Source organism: Alligator mississippiensis, chromosome 6 (assembly GCF_030867095.1).
Source record: "Alligator mississippiensis isolate rAllMis1 chromosome 6, rAllMis1, whole genome shotgun sequence".
In the NCBI taxonomy this organism is placed as follows: Eukaryota; Metazoa; Chordata; order Crocodylia; family Alligatoridae; genus Alligator; species Alligator mississippiensis.
Genome location: NC_081829.1, coordinates 16,967,430 through 16,989,291, shown reverse-complemented (window position 1 = coordinate 16,989,291; position 21,862 = coordinate 16,967,430). Strand labels below are relative to the sequence as shown.

Genomic DNA, 21,862 nt, shown 5'->3' with positions numbered 1-21,862 from the left:
AACAAAGGAGTGGGAGTAGATGTGTGTAAAAACCATACTTTATATCCATGTGCACTTGCAAAAGAGAAGCAGCAGTGTGGAGGTGCAGTTGTTACTTATAGGATGATATATTTAATCTGTCAGTGAACTGAGTCAAAGGTACTTTAGTGATGTATGCTTTTAAAACAGTTCTCCATGAAATTTTACTTGTTCTGTAAGATGACTAGATGGGCATTTTAAATAATCTGGCTTTGAAGGACAGAGAAAAATAGAGAGGTGATTCCAGGATAAGGGGAAAGGGAGGCAAAATAAATGTCTGTTTTTTCACTGGGGAAAATCTGGTTACCATAGCTGCAAGCCTTTTGCTAAATCTTTTGAATCCCTTATAGGTGCTTTGTGTTATTTTATACCTCATTGGCAACCTTTTACTGATTACTTAGCTGGGAGAGTAAGTGAATTAGATGTATTTAAAGTGAAGGAACTATGCCTCTTTTTCTTCAAAGACCTCCTCTGGTCATACTCAGATTTCTGAGTTACGTCTAAGCCAGTCGTTAATTGTATGTGAACTATGAGTAATACTTGCATTTGAATTGCTTATGAAAGGGGCAGCTAGTCTAACAGGAGAGGGAAGCATGAAGGAAAAAAAAAACTTATTCTTCTCTTGCATTGAACCCAGAAGTTCTTTAGGCAGGACTTGAAATATTTATTAACTAGGCCTTGATTTGTCAAGAAGGTAGACCAGCAAGATGGATAAAAAAAAGATGAAAGAAGAGGGCCAGACTTTGCAAGACCAGTGTCAACTGTAACAATCTGTGAACTTCATCTTTCCTGCTTGCATCTGCTGAGAAATAATCTATCATTTGGTTGCCACACTGTTTACATCTGACAACAACTTGGCTATCCCCAAGTGCTTGTAGGGAGAAGGAGTTTTGACTATCTTTCTGAGACGTATGGCTGTTGCATGGGGAAAGGGAAGATTTCCTATAACAGTGTGGGGCACACACTTTTTTTTTTTGTAGGCATGCCACAAATTAGCCCCGCTCCCTCCTTGAATGCCTCTTTGATCTCCCCCCTCCCCTCTCCAAGTGGCTGCATTACTTTCTGTTCCCTGTCCTGTGCTCCCTGCCTATTCTGCCTCTTTGCTCCCTGTCCCTTCCCTGGCCTTCCATGTGTTGCGCACAGGCATGCCACAGGTTGGCCACCCCTGTCCTACAACATATTTTTCTCTTTCATCGAGCTTGTAGGTGGAGGGCAGGTACTGTTGGGGGTAGATTACGGTGGGGTGGTCTTATTTTGTGAATGGCTTTGTCTTGCTTCCACAGCTCTTCCTAGCTTTGTGAAATAGCAGCAGAATGAACTTGCCTCTCTTCTTTATCCACTTAGTTCTGAAGAGTAGAGGTGACACTGATTAATTATGTTAATTTTATTCTACTTTTTTCAAGTATCATTTATTACTTGGATTGATTAATTAGATCAAATTCTTTGCCAACAACTCAGGAAATTGGTTATTTGATTTCAGTTTTTATTTTTGTTACAACAAAAATGTAATTTTATAATTATAATATTTATTAATGTTCATATTATAACAATAACATAAAACCAACGAAAACAATGAAATATAAACTAATAAGTAAAATACAATAAAGCAAAACCAGAGCATTAATAAATGAATAATTAAACATACATACTACAAATTTAGTAGAGACTAGAGGAAGGGGAGAGCTTGACATTATATAAAACCAGATAAATATGCGTACATACACTAGGGATGTAAATATCATTTAAAAAAATATTCCTTGAGCCTCCTCTCATTATACTGGTTAAACAATTAACACATGACACAGTTGCTGCTGGGAGCCATTCCTGCTTCTTAGGGCCCGTTGACTGGGGGGAGGGGGAGAAGATTCAAGCCCAGTCAGGCAACTGGTCCATGTGAAGCCCTGCACTGGGAGGGAGGGAGCACCTGTGAATAAGCAGCTAATTGCTTAGGTTTTTTGTTATTAGACTGCTCCTTGTTTTCCTCTTGGGCTGTGGGTACAAGTAGAGGTGGACTGATACATCAGTTCCATATCAGATTGGCACTGATGTAAGGAAAATTGACAGCATCAGCAATCTGGTTTCTTTGGCTGATGTGGCTGATCATGTCGCTTAATAAATGCCCTGTGCATGCTCACAGCCACAGTGCAAAATGTAGGCAGCCAGGAGCACAGCCCGGCAGCATGGAGAACAGTGTTGGGCTGGTAAGTCTGTTGTGGGGGGAGGGAGAGGATGTTTTGGGGGCTAGATTGAGGCCCCTGCAGTTAAGAAGGGAGTGGGGCAGGTGCTGCACAATCAGTATGGAACAGGGCATGGGACAGAGCTGCGAGCAGCTCATCCAGGGGGCGCAAGAGGGGCAGCTCTTGCTGCCACATGCACCCCAAGAGGGCATGGGGGGCTTGCGCCCCCGGATCTTTGAACAGGGTAAGGGTGGGCTGCCTTTGCAGGCTGGGGCTGCACCGAGCCCTTCCCGGCAAGGGAGTTGGGCTGGGCCACGCTCGGGCTGGGTGGTGGTGGTGCTGGGAGGGGGGAGGGTTGACGGAGGCTACAGTGAATTTTGTGGTGGCTGCAGCCCCTTCCCCAGTAGGCCTCCTTCCAGCACCAGCACTACCTGCCCTGAGCACAGACCAGCCCAGCTCCCCTGCCGGGAAGAGCGCAGCCACAGCGGCAGCCTGCTCTTGCCCCACATGCAGTTCCAGGGGCACGCGCCCCCCATGCCCTCCCAGGGTGCATGTAGTGGCAGGAGCACCCCCCACCCTCTGCCTGCCCTCTGACAAGCTGCTTACGGCTCCATCCAGTGCCCTGTGCACCCTGGCTGTGCAGCACCTGCTTCTGCCCCAGCCCCACTCCCTCCTTCACTTCGGGGGGCCCTGATCTGCCCCCCCCCCCCAATCTACCTTCCTTCCCCTCGCCTCTTCCCCCACAACAGACTTACCAGTCAGATGCCGCTTTCCAAGCTGCTGGGCTGCATATTGACAATCAGCCATTGGTATTGGCGCAAAAAATCTCTGTCAGTACACCCCTAGGTACTAGTTCCCTTCCTCCTTGCTCCTCCTTCCCTCCCTCCCTCCTGCCTGCCCTGCTGCCTTCTGTTTCATGCTGGGGCACGGATCTACATCTCTTCCCTGCTCCCCTGCCTGACTGCACCTGTCAGGAGCTGAAGTAAGCTAACTGGTTATCGCTGCACTTATCAGTTAAATGATTAATCATTTAACCTTTCACATCCCTAATGTATACACTATGTTCTGGCTGGCCGGAATTCCAGTTAGTAGAGTATTTTGGTTAGTAAAATGCTGGATAATAGGGCTTTTACTGTACATTTAAAGAATACCAAACCACAAATAAATTGACATATAAACTTAGCAGAAGATTCATATTGCACCATGTTTCCTCATGTTCAGCCCAGTTACATCTATTTGCATATGCAATCTTTGCCATTTAACTTAACATACATAAGTCCTTTTTACCATTCTGAGAATTAAAGTATGCTGGTAAATAAAGTTTTAGATTCTGGAGAGATTAGTGGTGTAGACTTGATGAACAAGCATCCCAAATCCAGTGATTAGCCAGATGCTTGTGTCTTAATGAGCATTTAAACTTTGTATCTAGACAGTTCACAGAAATGAGTTAGGGGCTAGCCCCTGTTTTGTGTGTTATTTTTTGTAGGGAATTGGTAGTTGTGATTTAGAGGGAAAGGCTCGTATAATTCAAGGAATAAAGAATTTAGTAAATAGAATCAGTAAGATATATCCAGCTTTTCAGTTGTTTTCTGTTATCTTTTAATAATGGAAACTTTTGTTTCATAATAGCCCAAAAATATCTGAAAAGATTTTTGAGATCTGTAATGTAAAATTAATGTATTCTGCTCTTAATAGCAGTGAGCCACATAGTTCTGAGTAGCAGATAGTTAATAAATGCTGTAAGATGTTTTTAGAAAGACAAGAGAATGTAATTAATCCAGTAGCCTAATTTACAAAAAATCTGGTTTAAAAATAAGTGTAAATCTTTTTAATTTACCATACATCGCTCTCAAAAAAGCAAAAATTAAATATCAGTTCAAATTTTTTTCATTTCAAATTAGGAGAAGCACACCTTTTAAAGTAATACTATTTATATAAACAACTTCAGGAAGTATATTTAACAAATAATAGAAATCTCAAATAAATGCATGGTTCAAAAGAGGTTTTTTTGGGGGGGATTTTCGTTTTAATCAAATGTTTTCTTCAAAATACAATGTACAAAGAGAGAGTACTGCAAACTCAGAAAATATGGCACTAATAATACACCTTAGTCAAGTTAAAAGATAATCTGTAAATTTTTACGATGGTCGGATTCCCATTGAAGGTTTATCTGTAACAAGAAAAGGCCTTTTGTTATCACAGTATTATTTGTAATTTAAAGTAGATAGTAGAATTGAGTTATACACACTTAAGAAACTGTTAGTTCACATGCTAACGTAGATGGTCATAGGTGACCCAAATAAATTTAAGAAATATACTTTAGGGGCATGAAGTTTATGCTACATAGAAGGAAAGCTTTGAACCCTGTTATTTAATTTGCTTTTTTATATCAAAGGTTTAATTCTTTCTTTAAATTGTTTAGTAAGTTACTGTAACAACCTGTAGTTGCTAAGATACAGATTGCTATATATACACGCTTAGACCTGATTGCAGGGCGATAAGTATGGTGGCTGCCTCTAAAGCAAAATAATAATAGAAATCAGTAACTTTACCATAGTTACAACCTTTTGGATAGATGTGTGGCATACTGCTGAGCACTGAAATAGGTTTTGGATATAAAAAAGATCTAGTTAGAGATTAGTCTTTCCACGTGTTATATCTTGTCAGCCTTAAGTGGTCGTGACATGCAGTTACAAAATATTTCTTCTTGCTGAAAATAGGATTGTGCACAACTTCAACCACAGAGAACAACTTGAATTTATTTTCTTAGTATGCTGCTGCTTTGTTGATTTGACTTATTAAACTCTGAAAAGGTTTGAGTTTCTTTCGTGGTAACTGTTGGCAGCTATGTCTGCCATATCTGAATGCATTGGATACTAGAAATTATAGGCTGAGGTCTATAATTTGGTGTATTTTAAAAAAATATACTTTTTTTTTAAATACTTTTTATTTAGAATACATTTTTTCTTTAAAGGTGCACTTGCAGAAATTTATATACTGTTTGTATAAAAAGTACACGAGAACTACAAGAAACTTGCCTGTTTATGTGTCTGGATGAATAGCATAAATGCAGAAATATTCAGTCTTCTACCAGGCAGCATTTAGGGACCTGAGTATTGTACAATGAAACTTGTGACATGCAGTTTATTCAGCACACTTGTTACTAGTATGTTAATTTAAAATTACATCCATAATCATAGTATAGATTCAGTTATTATGCCAGGAGCCTTATTGTCACTTCATATAATATGTTTCAATAAACAGGGCCATTCTTTTTATGAAGCCAAAAAGAAAAATGCTGTATACGTTCTTTTTTTTAATATAGGACTTGAAGGGGTCTCCTGGGCTATTGAGTCCAGTCCCCTGCATTTACAAACAATTTGTAACTGAAGGAATCCCCAAAATCAACCCTTTAAACCCTTACATATCTATCAGGAACAGCATATGTTTCTGATCCAATTCTGCACCACACTACATTGATTTGAAAGGAAACTGCCACATTGTTTTTAATCTCAAGATAAGTTTTATTTTTAAAAAGGTATTACAAAACAAATATGGAAAATGAATGTTTCCATATAAGTTCGGTTTTTAGATTCCAGCGCAAACAGATTTTTCTCTCCATTAAAATTTCTTCTGTTGTTTGCAGTCCATAGGTTACTTTGTATTGTATTATATTGTATGGGGAGAGAAGATCAATGAGAATATACTGATCACTTGCATTTTCTAAAGTAAACTACAAACAGCATTAATGACAAAAAAGAAGGTATTTTAAAATTATCAATTTTTGATTTTGGGAGAATTAATGTGTGTAAATATACCGCGCCCAGTGTTTCTAACCTGAGTAGCACAATTATAACATTTAAATATGTATACATTTAATGCAGTTGTAATTTATATTTAATAAAAAAAAAATTATGTGTAAATATAGTATTTAGAAATTGCTAGTTGTTCTGACCTTAATTTTTAAGATCCAAAAATGCATTCAAACTGGCAGCAAATTGACCTTCTGCTCAGATGTAGTAATTATGGCTGTTCATACCTTCCAAAGTAGTGATAATGTGGATTCTATCCATGCTGCACTAAACAGTTTTAGCTTCTTAACTCTTGATTCTTCTTGTGTTTAGTCAAGGAGGAAGAAGGGACCAGGGATTAGGGTTTAAGTAAATACAGAGCTCAGGGTGAAGATGTTGCTGATACTGTCAATTTCCTGGAAGTTAACTCAATAGATTGTTTGCTTTCTATATGTAAGATGCTGAATGGTTAAGCAAATTTGACATAGTTTAAATTTATTCTTGTTATTGTATTTTTAATGATTATTTGTTCTTTTAAAAATGAGAAAATATTATGTAATAGTGCTTACAAACAGGGAAAGTTGGACAAAATTGCTTCATTGATGTAAGGCAGCAGTTCCCAAACTCCAACAGATTGCACACCACCAATTTAAAATGTTACAACCTTAAGTACCACCAGCAAATTTTTATAGTCTAAAGTAATTATAATAAATCTGTTAATGCGTAACACTGACAGGTTGTCTGTGTACTACTGGTGGTACCTGTACCACAGATTGGGAACTGCCGACATAAGGTATTCTATAATGTTCATAATAAAATGGAACTTTGTACAGAAACCTTAACATTATACAAACTAGGGCATTTTGAATGGGGGGGGCACTACTGATAATGTTAGAAAACTTGTAGTTTCAAAACTACTCATTTTGTAGCAAGTTCTGATCCTTGCTCCTCAGACAGCTTATGCACATCAGGTAAAATGCACCAACAGCATTGGAAGGAGGGGCTGGAATCCATGACTTTTCCAGTGGGAGTGCCTTTTTCACTGGGCTACTGAGCCAATCTCCCCGTTTCTTGTCCTCTGGCTCTGCAACTTTCATTCTATTTTGTGCAGTGACCCAGCTTCAGTGGAAGGGGTAGATTGTGCCCTCAGCCCATCTTAAATGATAGCCTGGTGGTTGGGGCACTCCTGAGACGTGCACGATGTGGGTTGGAGTCCCCTCGGGTCTGAGGAGGACCTAGAACTCTGACATTCTGCTTTGTGAGGCACTGCCGTTTTGTCTTAAAAGAGAAGAGCCAGGCAGGCAATCACCTGTACTCAGAAGGATGGCAGTCGACACACCTAAATCTAAGGGGGAGTGGAAGTTTCAGGCTGCAAATTGCAACCCCACCTTAGGTGCTTTACTGGTGTTTGAGGTAGGAAGATAGGTACTATTTAAGATGTGTCTATTTTCACTACTTCCTATTGACTGGCTTATGTGTCCCTCCTCAGCATATTGAGCATTGAGATTCCCAATCCTAGAAAACTTGAATTTCTCCATATAATACCCAGGGATTGTGGGCACCAAACTCAGGTGCTCATCTTGGGGAATGGAATTCACAGTCCTGAGATTTGAGCATCCCCTCACCTAAGTCCCTTTGTGAATTTTACCTGCTAATACCTGGAGCCAGTATCAGATGGAAGTGAGACTTGGGACTTCTTGCTCTTTAGCCGTACAATCGGACCACTCCTTCCTTAGTATCTTTCACCTGAAATAAACATTTGGGATGTGAGGGATGTTCTAACTAGCAGTAAAACTTTGCATCTTGATGTTTAAACACTTAGGTCTTATTAAAAAATTAAGTACAGTACCTGTTTTTAAGTGTTTTTTTTTAATGTGTGGATTCAATATTTAATAGCTTTAATATTTACAATTCATAGTCCAGTTTTTACTCTACAGAGTTTTCAGTATGGGCTTCAGTGTGCTTGACCATTTTCCTTTCAGGAATATGATTAATGACATGTTTTTGTACTTTTGAGATTAAGATGAATGCACTTTTGAGAAATGGGTGTGCAGGAGATCCAAGTTGATTTTGTCCTACCACTCCCCTCCCAATATATAAATGACAGACAGAGCCTAGATAGCTGCTGTTTTCATTATTGAGATGTGTGATATCATATCTAATTTAAGCACAAAAATGTTTGGGTATTAACTGATTCAAAAGTGTTATCCTCAGCTGAAGGATGGATCACCATGACCTTTAGGAATTACTGTTGGAAAAGGGCATGTGTATAAATGTTTTAATAGCAATTTTAATTAAACAAATTTAAGAGGTTTATTCTTGAGTGGTGCCCAAAAATGTTGTAAAATAACTCTACCTAGGAAGAAAGGACAGATTTAAGGTTTTCCCTGTACTAACTTAAATGGTTACACCACTTCAAAAATAACTGTTGTGAAGTTTACTTTGTTTTGTGACTTGGTTTTGTCAGCTATTTTAGTATGCACTCATTCCTCTGTGGTACTTATCACTGCACCTTCCAGTAGTGCTAGGAATTTATAAATGAGAAGCAATGTACCTACCATCTATCAGACATTCTCTCATCCTCTTTCTGAGAAGAAAAATGTGTACAGTAGAATGCATTGTTTTGAAATCTTTTTTTCAGTAACACACCCACACATTGTACGCTCCTATATCTTTACGTCAAGATTGCAAGGTGACAGAAGTATGAATGCACTTGGAGCAAAAGGTGATGAAACTTGTGTTAGTGCTTAGTTCCTGTAGGAGTTCAAATCTGCAATCTTGGACAGGCTATCTCCTGATCTTGATGTTTTCTTTTAGAAAACATGGCAATTTGAGTAACAGTAAAATGTTACAATTTTTCAGTTTGTACCAGGATCTTATAATTGTTACATTTACTTTCCAGCTGGCTATTCCAATTTTTCCCTTAGTTAAGGTTTCTCTTTGATATAAAAGTACTTTTTTAAAATGAGGGCTGTTATTGATTTATTTTTAATGAGGGATATTATGCTATCATTTTAATGTCCTCAGACTTTGTTAGGCAACCTAACTGCTTTATATTTTGGTGATTAGTGATTGTCTTGGGCTGCAAAAAGGCACTTTTCATTCTCTCCTACTCCATTACATTTCTGGGCCAGAAGTTTAAGGATTTTTTTTATATCTGTAAGTTTTAAGATATAGGAGTTTGAATAGAAAGAATGGTAAATAGCAACTTGTGAAAAAGCTGTAGGCTTGATGTGGTCTCACAAGCACATGATTTCAGAAGAAGGACCTTTTGTTTTCAGTGCACAGTTAAAGCGGCAAAAACTAGCTCTGTTAGTAAGACTGCTTTCATATTAATATATTACTCTTTGTTTAATCATATAGCATAGAAAGGGAATTAATTAAAACTTGTCTATGTATTAAACACATGCTAAATAGATTCTCCCCCCCCTTTTAATGACCTATTTAAATATAAGAAAATGTTTGCCATTACCAGGAATGCAACAAAGATCTCTATGTCTCTTCGTTGGTTTTACTTTGCCTTCATAATCATTTTTAAATGGTCCTTATTTCCAGTTAATTCTTTTCTATGTTTAATACCCAAGTCTTCCATTTTATCGCTTTTTGAGAAATGGATCCACAAGGGTTTCTTCTTAAAAATATGTTACCCAGCTGAGCTGAATTTTGTGGTCCTGTATATAGTCCAGCTAAGTGGACTAACTTGTTTGTGTGGGATTTTTTTTTACCTAATGGAATAAAGGCTTTCATTAATATTGAGATATTTTTAAGGGATATTCCTGAAGCAATTAGGAACGTTTTAATCATATGAAGTTTTCTCAAGAAGTTGGGCTGCTCAGTATTTTGGAGTCCTCAAAATGTTGTATAATATTAAAATTGAACCAAATTTGTATGTAGGAAAACTACGGCAAGTAAAACAGAATCCACAACTTTGAAGTTTTAATAACGAGGATAAGTCCCAATCGGGGGGGGGGAAAAGCAACTGTTGCGGGACAGATTGTGTCTTCTAATTCTTCCTCGCTTCCTGCCCCCTCTCCAGAAATCTAATTTAAAGAGTGCTTACTGGTTCCTAGTTGTGACAGGTTTTTAGGTAAACTACAGGACCACCTAGACTGATTCTCTCAATTCATTTTATATAATCCTGATCCCTGCATTTTGTAAACAAAATGAAAAAAGATCTCTAAGGTCACTCTAGACTGAGGTCCCTTGTTGCCCGATTTTAGGAAAAACACCATTCAGCCAAGGGGGCAACTTGTTTCGTTTCCTGGTAAAATACTGTTTTGAGTAAGATTTGCAGCAAGGTTTATCAAAAATGGAAAAACTCTGTCAGCAGGTTAATAAAGCATTAGATTCCTTAGTCTTCTTATCTGAACTGGGCTTTAATGAAGGGCCAAGACTTAATGAAATCCATCCTTGGATCAAAAAGGAGGCTTCTTCATCTGTATGTATATGTGTACATTTAGCACGTAAGTCTGCTTACATTGTCACATGAAGAAGCAGAGAAGGTCCAACGCATGGGAACTGAGAGTTTACAAAATCTTGGCTTTAAATTTAGATTGTTAAACTAACTTACAGTGCAAATGCAGAAAAAAATTAATTCCTCTTTGCCTCTTTTATATGATTTTACTTGATCTAGTACGAGTGGTTGACAGGTGGAGGCTGGGGAAAAGCTGGAAACCCTGTCTTGGCATCAGTTCTTTGAATCAGTCTAGCTACTGATATTCTGGGATCTATCTGTTTAACCAGTTAGGGGTGTATTCCTAGTTCCTTGGCACAGAAGCAAGCAACTCTTATTCAGACTTTTTACTTTGCAGCAAAAAGTGATGGAGTGAGCAATTGATAGTTTTGAAATATGCTAGTGTAACATTACATTTTGTGGCCTAGGATAATTTATTCCATCCTTTCAGCTGAAGGTGAATTGAAAACATTTTGAATAGTTTTTTTCTTGATGGTATTATAATTAACTTAACTTTGCTGTTGACAACAAGTGTCAGATTTGACAGGTGGTATTGGGTGAGGATCACCCGCAACAGCAGAGGTACTTAGTGAGGCTTGAATAACACAGCCTCACAACAGGTTTTCCTGTGGACAGCGTTATCATTATAAAACAGGATATGTACATTTGACAAAGAGATTTGTTGTACTTTTTTTTGTATTCATTGTTATATTGTGATGGAAGACATGGTGTTTGCTAAGAAATAGCCTGAGAAGATAGTCTTTTATACGTCAAGTTTTACTGGTTTCCTTGTTTGTAGCATCTTATCTTGATGTTTTGTCTTGATCCTATATTTTGCCCATTGGACCCTCTCCCATTTGATAAATACGGGTACTCATCTCCCTGTAGTAAAAAAAAAAAAAGAGTTGATAACATTTTTTTTAATTGTAACAGCTTTTAACGTCTATGTATACCTGGCATCTACTGCATATATTAAAGGGGAGTAGAAGCCTTTGCACTGTTTGCTTTATCTTGGCTTGATGCCAGAACATAAAGGTTATCTTGGTTTCTGCTTGCATCATTTGCCAAGACTGTGTTGTATCATTACTGCACATAGATATACTAATCCAGAGGACTCCATATGTATTGTAATTTTTTTTGTTTTTTTTCTGTCTTCCATTGGCGTGCTACAGATTGGATGTATTATAATGAAACTGGTGTTTTTTGTATAGAATCCATTAAAAGAATAGATTATTGCAAAAAGAAAATTTGAGAGCAAGATGCATAAGTAGTTTTTAGATTCAGCTTTAAATATTTTACCCTTGAGGGGGGGATTGGTATCTTAATACGTTGCGCACCGGCTCACAAAATGCAGATGCATTTCTTAATGTTTAATAATTGTATTTAACATTGTGATAATGGTTCTTTGGGTTTTTAGGGGGGAAGAGGGCAAGGTTGGGCTTTGCTTTTTGCTTTGTGGGCACATTCATGCTTTTACTATTATGTTAGCATACATTTGCTCAATGAAAATATGTCAGAACAGTAAAATTAGTGTCAGAAGACTTGATATCATGTCATGTGTCATAATCCAGTGTTCTTGTTTTGCCTCCATTCCCTGTGGTTTTTTAATGTTATAAACATTCTAAAGGAAATAAAATACAGAACCCAAATACAAAAAATTACTTAAGGTATTTGCCATGTCTGATTTTCATGGTCTCTGAATGGTGAGTTTGGGAATATACTCAACAATCCTGCATTGGTTGGATGTTGGACTACTTGGACTAGAGGTCATTTTCCTCTCTCCAAGTTTCCTATGCTGATCATGTAGTGTAATGGGCCAGACTATTCAATAGAAGCTTATGCAGGGAGTAGTTTTTGAAGATACAAGGCTATGGTTTAAATAGTACAACATTTTCTAATTGGGGATGCTGGAAGTTTTCCTATCTTTTAAGTTATTCTTGTACTGTTTCCTAATTTTTTTTCTATTGGAAATTATTTGAAAAATTTATTCAAGTGAAGTTGAATCTTCCATAGCTTGCAGAAAGAGAGTTGTTTTTTTTGCGATTTCTTAGTTGTCATAATAAAAGGTATCGCCTCTGAACCAAACGTTCTAGAGTTTTGCATTCTCTCATAGTTTCAAATACTGATTTTGATTTGTTTGTAGCCAAAAAGATGTAAATTATTTTTCTTCATTCTTTTTAGCCAGCGAAGATGGGCATTTGCTGAATAATGTATCACCCATCATCCATCTTCTGTCCTAGCAAAGATTAAATAAAATGTTAAAGAGACATCCTAAACTATAAACCTGTGTTGCTTAGAGAACTCATAATCCACTATGCAGCTGTATTACAGTTATCCCTTTCACTGTCTGGTACACGCTCTTTTCTGCTGATTTGCGTTCTCTCTTCCTTTCCTGTAACTCCACCGAATTGCATCGTTTCTTTATAGCATGTCCTCTGTATGCATGAGTGTTTACTGCAGCCATAGTTTACATTTCCCAAAGGAAATGAATATGTGACAGCTGTGGCTCAAGTTTTCATTTGCTACCTGAAGAAGTTTTTTTATTTTGACTTTTGCAGGGTGGAGTGTGAAAACGACATTCGTGGATAACAAAAGAGTTTTCTGATTGAATTTTAGTCCTGTTCATAAACTAGGTGTTCCTTAAACCTAATTTCAGTATTCATGAGAACAAATGTGACCTTTTCCATATGAATACAAATTACATGTATGCACCTTGTTTTCACTCTTCCTATCCATGGAAAGCCAGAGTAAATAAAAAGGTGTTTAGGCAAGAAGTCAAAACAGAACACGTTTACTGCTTTACTTTCTAATGTAGCTTTTGATTCAAAACCTTCCCTGAAGATTTCAGCTTTGGAATTTTCCAAGAATTTACACTGTAGTTCTGAAACTGCTTAAGAAATCAGAGGAATATAGGACTTCAGCAGACGGGCTGCGTCATTAGTACCATCACAAGCAACCATGGCATACAGTCCCATTCATAATCTTTACAATTTCCATTTTTTTCTTCCAGTCTTTGTTTTTTAAAATTGAATGAGTAAATTGCAAACATACATAGATATATAAATACATAAGAAAGGAAATTCACTTTTCATGCTTAAGCAGAAGGCAGGGCAGCGTGGCATCTTTAGGAACTCATTCATAGAGGCATACGTTGTTTTGTGTGACAGTTTATTCTCTCTGAATGAGTTAGTCTCAGACTACCATGGCTAACTACCTCCCTTCTACATTTAATCATAGAAAATTAGGGTTGGAAGGGACCTCAGGAGGTCATCTAGTCCAACCTCCCGCTCAAAGCAGGACTGTCCCCAGCCAGATCATCCCAGCCAAGGTGAATTGTAGTGAATTAAGGTGGAGTATAGATATAAACTGACAAAAACACAAGCTCAAGCTATTGTTCATGACTTCATCTATTGCACTGTGTGCAGTAGACCTCAGGTGAATTTTTGTGTGTGCTTAAATTATTTAGAAGGCTTTGCTTCATTGTAAGTCAAAATAATTTAGGAACTTCAAGCCTTAATTACTTTTGAAAATGGGATTTAGATTCCTTAGTCACCAAGAAGCTTTAAAAAAATTTACTTGCGCCAAATAATTGTTTATTTTACTGACCTTACAGTGCTTCCCACTGATGCGGATACAAAACCAATTGTATTTTTTTTTCATTCGTTAGTATAAATTATGAATGCATCCCAAAAGCTCATTCTGAATACAAGGTTTTTCAGCTATCATCATGAGTGAAGGACAGAATAATTATAAGAACTATGAATGCAGGCACAAGTCTGAGGGAGAGCAGTAGATGGCAGCTGTTTGGAGTAATGCCACAACTCAGACTTTTTCTTTGGATAATTTCATAGTATGGAAGGTGTTTAGATACCAAAAGCAGAATATAAATATCGAAGCAGTAAGAGAGAGAATAAGCAGCCTGATTTGATACTGAATTAAAGGATGTATTGTATTTCCATTGCCATTGAAATTTTTCACAGATTTCAGTGAGGCCAGCAAAAGTTTCTAACTCAGTAGATAAATTACCAATATAATCATTATATTTATATATCCCCAAATTATTCTGTGCACTTTCAGGGTTTTTTGTGGTTCTGTAGCAGTAAAATGACCACATATCTGTTTGAATGTATCCAATTTTTATTATGTTTTGGGTTCTTTATTTGCAAGCAAGACAGGGAAGCACAAGAAGTTATAAACATTAGATGGTATGTGCTGAGAGGAGTGTCTTAAAGCAGCTCATGCAATGTATATTGTTTTTAATGTAGCCTGTCTAAAGTCAGTGATAACAGCATGCTAGAGGAGAAATAAACTAAACTGATTCATATTCAGAATTTGATCATCATGATTTTAACCCCTTACATTTTACTTTCAGTTGATACTATATACTGCTATAAATCTACTATGTAGTATTTTTGTGTTTTTTAGTGTTGGAAAGCCCCTCGAGAAATTGTTTTTATTGACTTTTTTTTTTGGCAGACTCTCTGAATTCTGCAAAATATTTCTGAAAATAGTCTTTCTAACTAACTTTTTCCTGTGGTTAATGCATGCAGCTCCTATGGTTAATGCATTACAGTGCACGAGTCAGATAGGGTTTGGTGCTAACAATTTTGAGTTTGTTAATTAAATTTTGTTTCAAAATACAAAGTCATACTATTTATTCTTAAATGTATAGTTTAAATAGTAAACTTGTTTTACAAACTTGGTAATAGCCAATATTGCTTGTTTAAAACAAGGGGAAAAAACCCAACCATCTAGTTCATGCTTGTCCTGGTTTAGTGTGTGTGTAACAGTTATGTAAATGTTCTAAATTAAACCAGGTTAGGTTGAATCATTGTTTACTGATATATCGGTAGTAGCCCAGGCTTGATCACTACTCATTTTTCAAATTGCAGTGCACGTGTACAGTTAAAGTGTTTAATACGTTAGCTTCCATAGCAAATATCTGTAAGTGAAGTGCTGTCAAGAAGTGCCACGTGCGTACTAAAAAAAAAATCTGTTTACATCTTGAGGCTTACTAGTAAATCCCTTGTTTTTATAAAAGCCTTCCATATGGGAGTTTTGTTCTCTTACTTTGGGGATAGCAACACAAATTTATGAAGCCTGAGAGCCGAGGATATGAATATTCTCTGATAACCTAAATGATAAGCACCCCAAAAAGTACATAAAGCTGTGAACACCTTTTTTAACAGGCTTTGAAGACTGCAGACGAAGACACGCATTCTAACCATTTAAGTATATTAAAAATATTAACACCAATGGAAAAGCCACAAGACTTACCAGAACAACCAGTAAGTAGTTTTTTTAAATATTAAAAAATGATTGTGGAAAAAGTTATTATTTCAATTTCAGTTTCTCAGGTCAATTCTGTAACAGGTAATATGTCTCATTGCGTAGTTCTGGGAATGGAAATTGATTTTGCTGTTAATAATATAGATTGTGCACTAGCCTTATTTAATATCATAAAAATGCCAATAAGATGATGAGTAGATAGGTATTTTTGAACTTTTGTCATATTTTGTTTTAAAATCTTTAAAACAAGGAGATTTTTTTTTAAACAAACCAAAGCTCTACAATAAAAATGATAGTTTCAAACTGTTTTTAAAAATAAAAAAATGAAAAATTACTGTTTAAGTAATTGTTTCCACAGTGGTTACCCTTCACTTTATGCAGTTTGAATTATTTTAATTTACAGAATATTAAAAATTAGTTACTATAGTTATTATATCATATACTTATTTGAATTTCCTGAATAGTAAAAATAAGTTATGGTAAAGAAAAATCTCTGTGATATGTATTTGAAATACTGTCATCTTATAAATTATTGATAATAGCATTTCACAGAAGTTTGCAGAAGGATAAATAGTAATGTGGAATAGAATGAAAACAGATGTTTTCATTTGATACAGGAATTAATAAATGTGTTACACATAAATTTGATGCATATTAATTCCTGTATCAGGTTCATGTGTAACATCATACTAGTTAAACATTTTTACCATACATAAGCTAGTGACAATTTTATAGTTGTAATTTAGTCAAGCTTTACAACTGGATAGCTCGCAGAAGAATGTTATACAAGCTCTCTTTGTGCTTGAAAGCTTGTCTTAACATCTCTCCCAGTCCAGTAAAAGAGAACCCTTACTTCTCTTTAGGATTGGAGATATTATCAAATGCTTATCCCACATATCAGAATATGTATTTGGCATCACAGGGTGATATTGATATCCACATCTTTGGGGGATTCTTATTGTATGGGTTATGAAAGCATCTGTGTTTATAACATTAGGTATGGGGGAATTTTTTTTTATAAATGCTTTTGAATTGGGGCATAATTCAACTCCTAACTGATGAAAAGTTAGGAAGAAACTCTCCATAAGTGCAGGTTTATTCCATAAGTAACCATGGAAGACTTTCTGTAAAGAATCTTGTAGTAGTCACTGATAGAGATTAGAATGCAGAATTAGACCTACTATTGTTCTAATCTAAAGTAGCATTTTTATATGCTTGTAAAATTTGTCATCAGAGGAAAGGGGAAACTAATAGAGAATCATAGAAAAGTAGGGCTGCAAGGGACCTCCATGTACTCCAACCCCCTGCTTCCTTGCCATAATTAATTATTATTATATCTCAAAGTTACTCTTTTGTATATAAATATGAAAAGTAATGCATAAGTAATGTATGCTTATTTAAGCGCTTACTTCCATATAATTTTGGAGAAGTGGCAGGGAAAAATGAAGTTATTCAAGTCTGTCATTTGTTATCCTGGTCATGATGGCTGGGGTGGTGTGGGCACTAAGGCTCATGGTTGACGGCCCAGAGGTTGCAAATTCAAGGCCTTAGCAAAAACAGTCATAGAATAGCCCTGTCAGATTCCAGCGAATTCTGCTAAGTACCTTGTCACACAAGGACACACAAAAAGGAAAGGAGCCGGATCACTATTCCTCCATGATGGAATAATGATGAGTGTTTGAAATGTATAGGAATTGTCACTTACAAACGAGGCATGCTAGGATTGCCCACACCAGAAATTCTGCCATAAAGGTTGTGTGTTGTATCCTGATACATGGCTTTAGTTGGTTCCCACTTTGACTGTCCCTCTTCCCAGGTTCTAGTAAGAATTTATCTTTGCAGCAAGATGGTTTCCTGCTATACTATATGAGTTTTTTCTATTCTGTCTTGTGTGGGATTCCCAGGGAAGGGTGTAAGACTGGGAGACAGATAAAGGGAGGTATCTTTCAAAAGTCACTAGAAGCAGCCCAAATAACCTTTTGTCATGAAAAGTAATTGTATTAGTTATCAGTATTATATTTTTCAAAAGCAATCCTTTACTATGACTTGTTATCCTTAAAATATATATATATATATATAATTGCACGCAACTGATCTGTAATTTTCACTTTAAAAATCCTGCATGGCAGACGGTATATACATAGAATTTGTTTCAAGGTAGGTACAAACCTTCATAGCAATTTTATAAGGTTGCAATGTCTCAACTACTAAAAACATCTTACTGGCATAATCACTATTAAAAAGTGCTTTTTCCTCAAGGAAAAATGCAATGTTTATCATTATAATCAACTACATTGCACCCTCCCTTGCAGAGGAATCTCACACTATGCCTTGGTCACCAAGAGAGGCTGATAAGCATTTTAAAAAGCTGCTTCTTCCAAGAGACTCTTAATAAGGCATGTGTGGAGCAATGGCAAAAAAGAAGAAAAAAAGAAAGCGTGTGTCTGCTGTCTGTTTTTACAAGCACAGTAGTGAAAACTGGCTTTCATTGAGCCGGTAGGGTTTGGGTGTTGCTGTGGCCTTATGGTCGAGAAAATGGCTGGAGAAGCAAAGGGTTTTGTGATAGCTTTTATTGGACATCTCCATGGTTGGAGAGATGTTGAACAAGCTTTTGGGTACCGTATGCCCTTCTTCAGGTTAGTCTGAAGATGAAACGTTTTGCTTTCATCAAGCAAACGTTCTCAGACGTTCCAGAAACTTCTCTAACAATTATTAATAAGACATTGAAATATTGTCTAACTCTTGCTATAGAAGCCATCAAAGAAGCAAAATTTAAAGTAGCTTGAGCTTTCAGGGGCAGTGCAACTGAAACGGGGGGGTAGAAAAATGTGAGAACTGAAAAACCAAAAACTAAAAAACCATGAGTTTTCTGTATGCTATGGTGTTGTCTCTCATTTCGTGAACCTTCTGGAAAATGACATCTCTAACTCTGTGAAGCCTATTGTTAATCAAGTGATAGAGTTTCAGAATTACTCCCAAGACCACGAAGCTGCAAAATACCACACTAACAACTATAAGGGATTTATTATGACCCAACTGCAAGGATAGACAAGGTGGAACAGCCAAGTGGCATTCCTTCAGTATTTTCTGAAAAACAGAGTATTTTCATGGCAATTGTAGATGAACAAGAGAGTAGTGGTGTTTATAGAACTGTAGAAAAGTAGAGCTGGAAGGGACTTCCAGAGGTCATCTAGTCCAATCCCCTGCCTGAGGCAGGAAGATTCATATCCAAAACCATTATCTAACCTATTACTAAAACTACATAGTTAACCCTGATGCATCCAAAAGAAATAACGCCTTAATCTGCCAGAGGTAAAGCAGGGGGGACCACAGCAGCCAATGTCCTGTTGCTGCAAATGTTGTTAAAATTTACTCAAGGGCTGTCCAGACAAGCGTGGGTGTGTGGTATGCAGTGCAGCAGACGTTTCTGTGGCACCACATACCTCATGGTCAGTTGTTCTCTGTGCTGCAAGGAAGCAGCATGGAGGAGTTTTTTTGACTTCTAGATATCCAGGGGTCAAAAAGATCCATAGAAAAAAAAAAAGAAGCAGAGTAGGGCACACAGCGGCAGCGTGCAGTGCCCAAAGCCAGAGCCTAACCAGCCAGAGCCACACTCCACTGCCGGCCAGGCTCCACAACATAGCTGCAGCCCTAGGAGGCCCCCAGGTAAGGCTGTTGGGGCCAACCCAGTGTTGGCCCCAGCCACCTGTACTCCACTCGGGATAACTTGGCCGCGCACCAGAGCACGTGTAACACAGGCATTCCCTGGGGACACAAGGTGCACCGCTGCTAGTTGTCCCTAGGGAACCAAGCATCCATGCATGTCTGGATACAGTCAAGTCCTCCAAGGAAAGAACCACTCATCCCCACCGCATAGGAAGGCAAAACACCTGACAGCCTATACCAGGGTGACCATGGGGTAAAATTTCTTCCTGACCCCACATATGATGATCATTGTGACCCTGAGTGGAGGGACAAGATCTTCTAACCAGGAACATTTAGACTTAAGTCCTAGCAGGAGCACTGGCACATGCCAGTGCTTCTAAAAAGCACAGTATTGGAAGCCCAGCAAGCTATTCTGACCCAATGGAAGCATGAGGTGAATGGCAAGAAATCCACGTGGCACAAGGAGCTTCTAAAATGCCTCGTATACTAAAGGAAAGCTTACAGGCAATGGAAAGGTGCTTTACGTTCAGCTTGGCATGCCCCACACACTGAGTGGAGCGTGTGCCCAGAAAAGAAGCCATGTCAGTTTTCTGCTATTAGATAAAAGCACCAAAAAGCCCCGTTGAACACGCAATCTGTACAGATGGTGGGCGGGCCGGATCAAAGTGATGTGGCTCCTCTTCCGGTGAGGTGCCATTTTTTTCCCTATGTCTGCCAGCAGCCCTAATAAGGTGGGGAGGGAACAAGCTGGGGGGTGAGATAACAAGAGACAGAGCTTTGTTGGGTCTGAATGAATTCAGATCAGCAGAGTCTAATGAACTTCATCCCAGAGTACTGAAGGAACTGGCACAAGGTATCTTGGAACCTTTGGCAATAATATTTATGAACATATGGGAGACTGGTAAGGTATCAGAGGCCTGGACAAGGACCAACATAGTGCCCCTCTTTAAAATAAGGTAGAAAGGAAGACCTAGGGAACTATAGGCTGGTTAGTATTATCTCACTACCTAGCAAGTTATTGGAGCATATCATAAGGAAATTCATTTGCAAATATCTGGGGAAGTAAAGACTGATCACAAGTAGCCAGCATAGGTACACTAAGAATAAATTGTGCCAAACAAGTTGGGTCTTTCTTCAAAGAAACAACTAGCTGAGTGGATGAAGAGTCATAGTGGACATAGTGTATCTGGACATCAGCAAGGATTTTGACATGGTTCCATATGACCATCACATAAACAAAATGGAGAAATGTGGGCTGGACAGGACTGCTACAAGGTACATAGACAACTGGATCAATAGCAGCAAGCAAAGCGTAATTATAAATGGATCTGTGTCAGAACAGCCGGAGGTTTCAAGTGGAGTCCCACAAGGGTCTGTCTTGGGCCCAGTGCTGTTCAATATGTTTTTCAATTATTATTTGCTTTTTGAGCACATTTGCACATGACATGAAACTGGGAAGTATTACGAATATGGTACAGGACAGGAGTACAATTCAGATGGACCTTTACAGACTGGAAAGCTGGGCTAGAGCCAACAGGATAAAGTTCAGTGCTGGCAAATGCAAGGTGCTACATCATTGGAAAAATAATCCAAAACACAAATACAAAATGGGTGACAACTGGCTAGATGGCAGCACTACAGAAAAGGATGTGGCAGTCTTGGGTGAACAGACTCAATGAGTGCACAGTGATATAGCTGCCCAGAAAGCAAATACAGTTTTGGGCTGCATCAATAAGTGTTAGGTGTAAGGCATGGGAGGTGATAGCGCCTCTGTACTTGGCATTGGTTAGGCTTCATCTAGTGTGCTGTATTGTGTGCAGTTTTGGGCTCCACATTTTTAAAAGGATGTGGAAAATTTGGAGAGGTTCCAGAAGTGGGCAAGAAAAATGATAAAGGACTTGGAAAGTAAGCCATGTGACATGAGGTTGAAAGAAATAGGCAAGTTCAGTTTGTGGGAAAAAGCACTTAAGAGTGGACATGATAACAGTCATTAAGTATCTCAAGGGCTGCCATACAGAAGAGGGAGGGCACCTTTTTGCTCTCTTGCTGCAGAGAGTAGGATACAGACCAGTGCATTGAAGTTGCAGTAAAGATTTGACTGGATATCGGAAGAACTTCGCCGTTAGAACAGGGAGGCAGTGGGATAGACTGCGTAGGGAAGTTGTGGATGCTTATCACTGAAGGTGTTTAAGAGGAGGTTGGATAAGTACTGGTCAGGGATGATCTGGGAATAGCTGCGTCTATGCTATGGTGTTGATATTTTCTCTACTTCTGGGCTTTTGCTGGCCACATTGGGCTGGGAAGGATTTATTTTTCCCCCCCTGTTGCCACATGTATCTGTAGGAGGAGGAGGCATACTGATCTTGAGAGATCCTTCTTCCTTGGATTTTTTTTTAAGCAAATTGTAACAACCCAGTGACCAGTGTCCTGTTACTGTGTATTGTCCCCCTGCTTTACCTGTGGCATCA

General features: G+C 38.0%; 1 protein-coding gene across 6 annotated transcripts in view; it reads left to right on the top strand.

Moving 5' to 3' along the window:
- EYA3 (EYA transcriptional coactivator and phosphatase 3) overlaps nucleotides 1-21,862 on the top strand; it is a 116,113-nt gene that overhangs the window by 26,787 nt on the left and 67,464 nt on the right. For 5 of the 6 annotated variants that reach the window (XM_006262967.4, XM_019489161.2, XM_006262969.4 and 2 more), the window contains exon 2: nucleotides 15,629-15,727. The exons of the other annotated variant lie outside the window; for it this stretch is intronic. In XM_006262967.4, coding sequence (XP_006263029.1) covers nucleotides 15,695-15,727 — 33 coding nt within the window. In that variant the 5' untranslated portion in view covers nucleotides 15,629-15,694. The remainder of the gene's footprint in view (nucleotides 1-15,628; nucleotides 15,728-21,862) is intronic. 6 annotated transcript variants of the gene reach the window in all.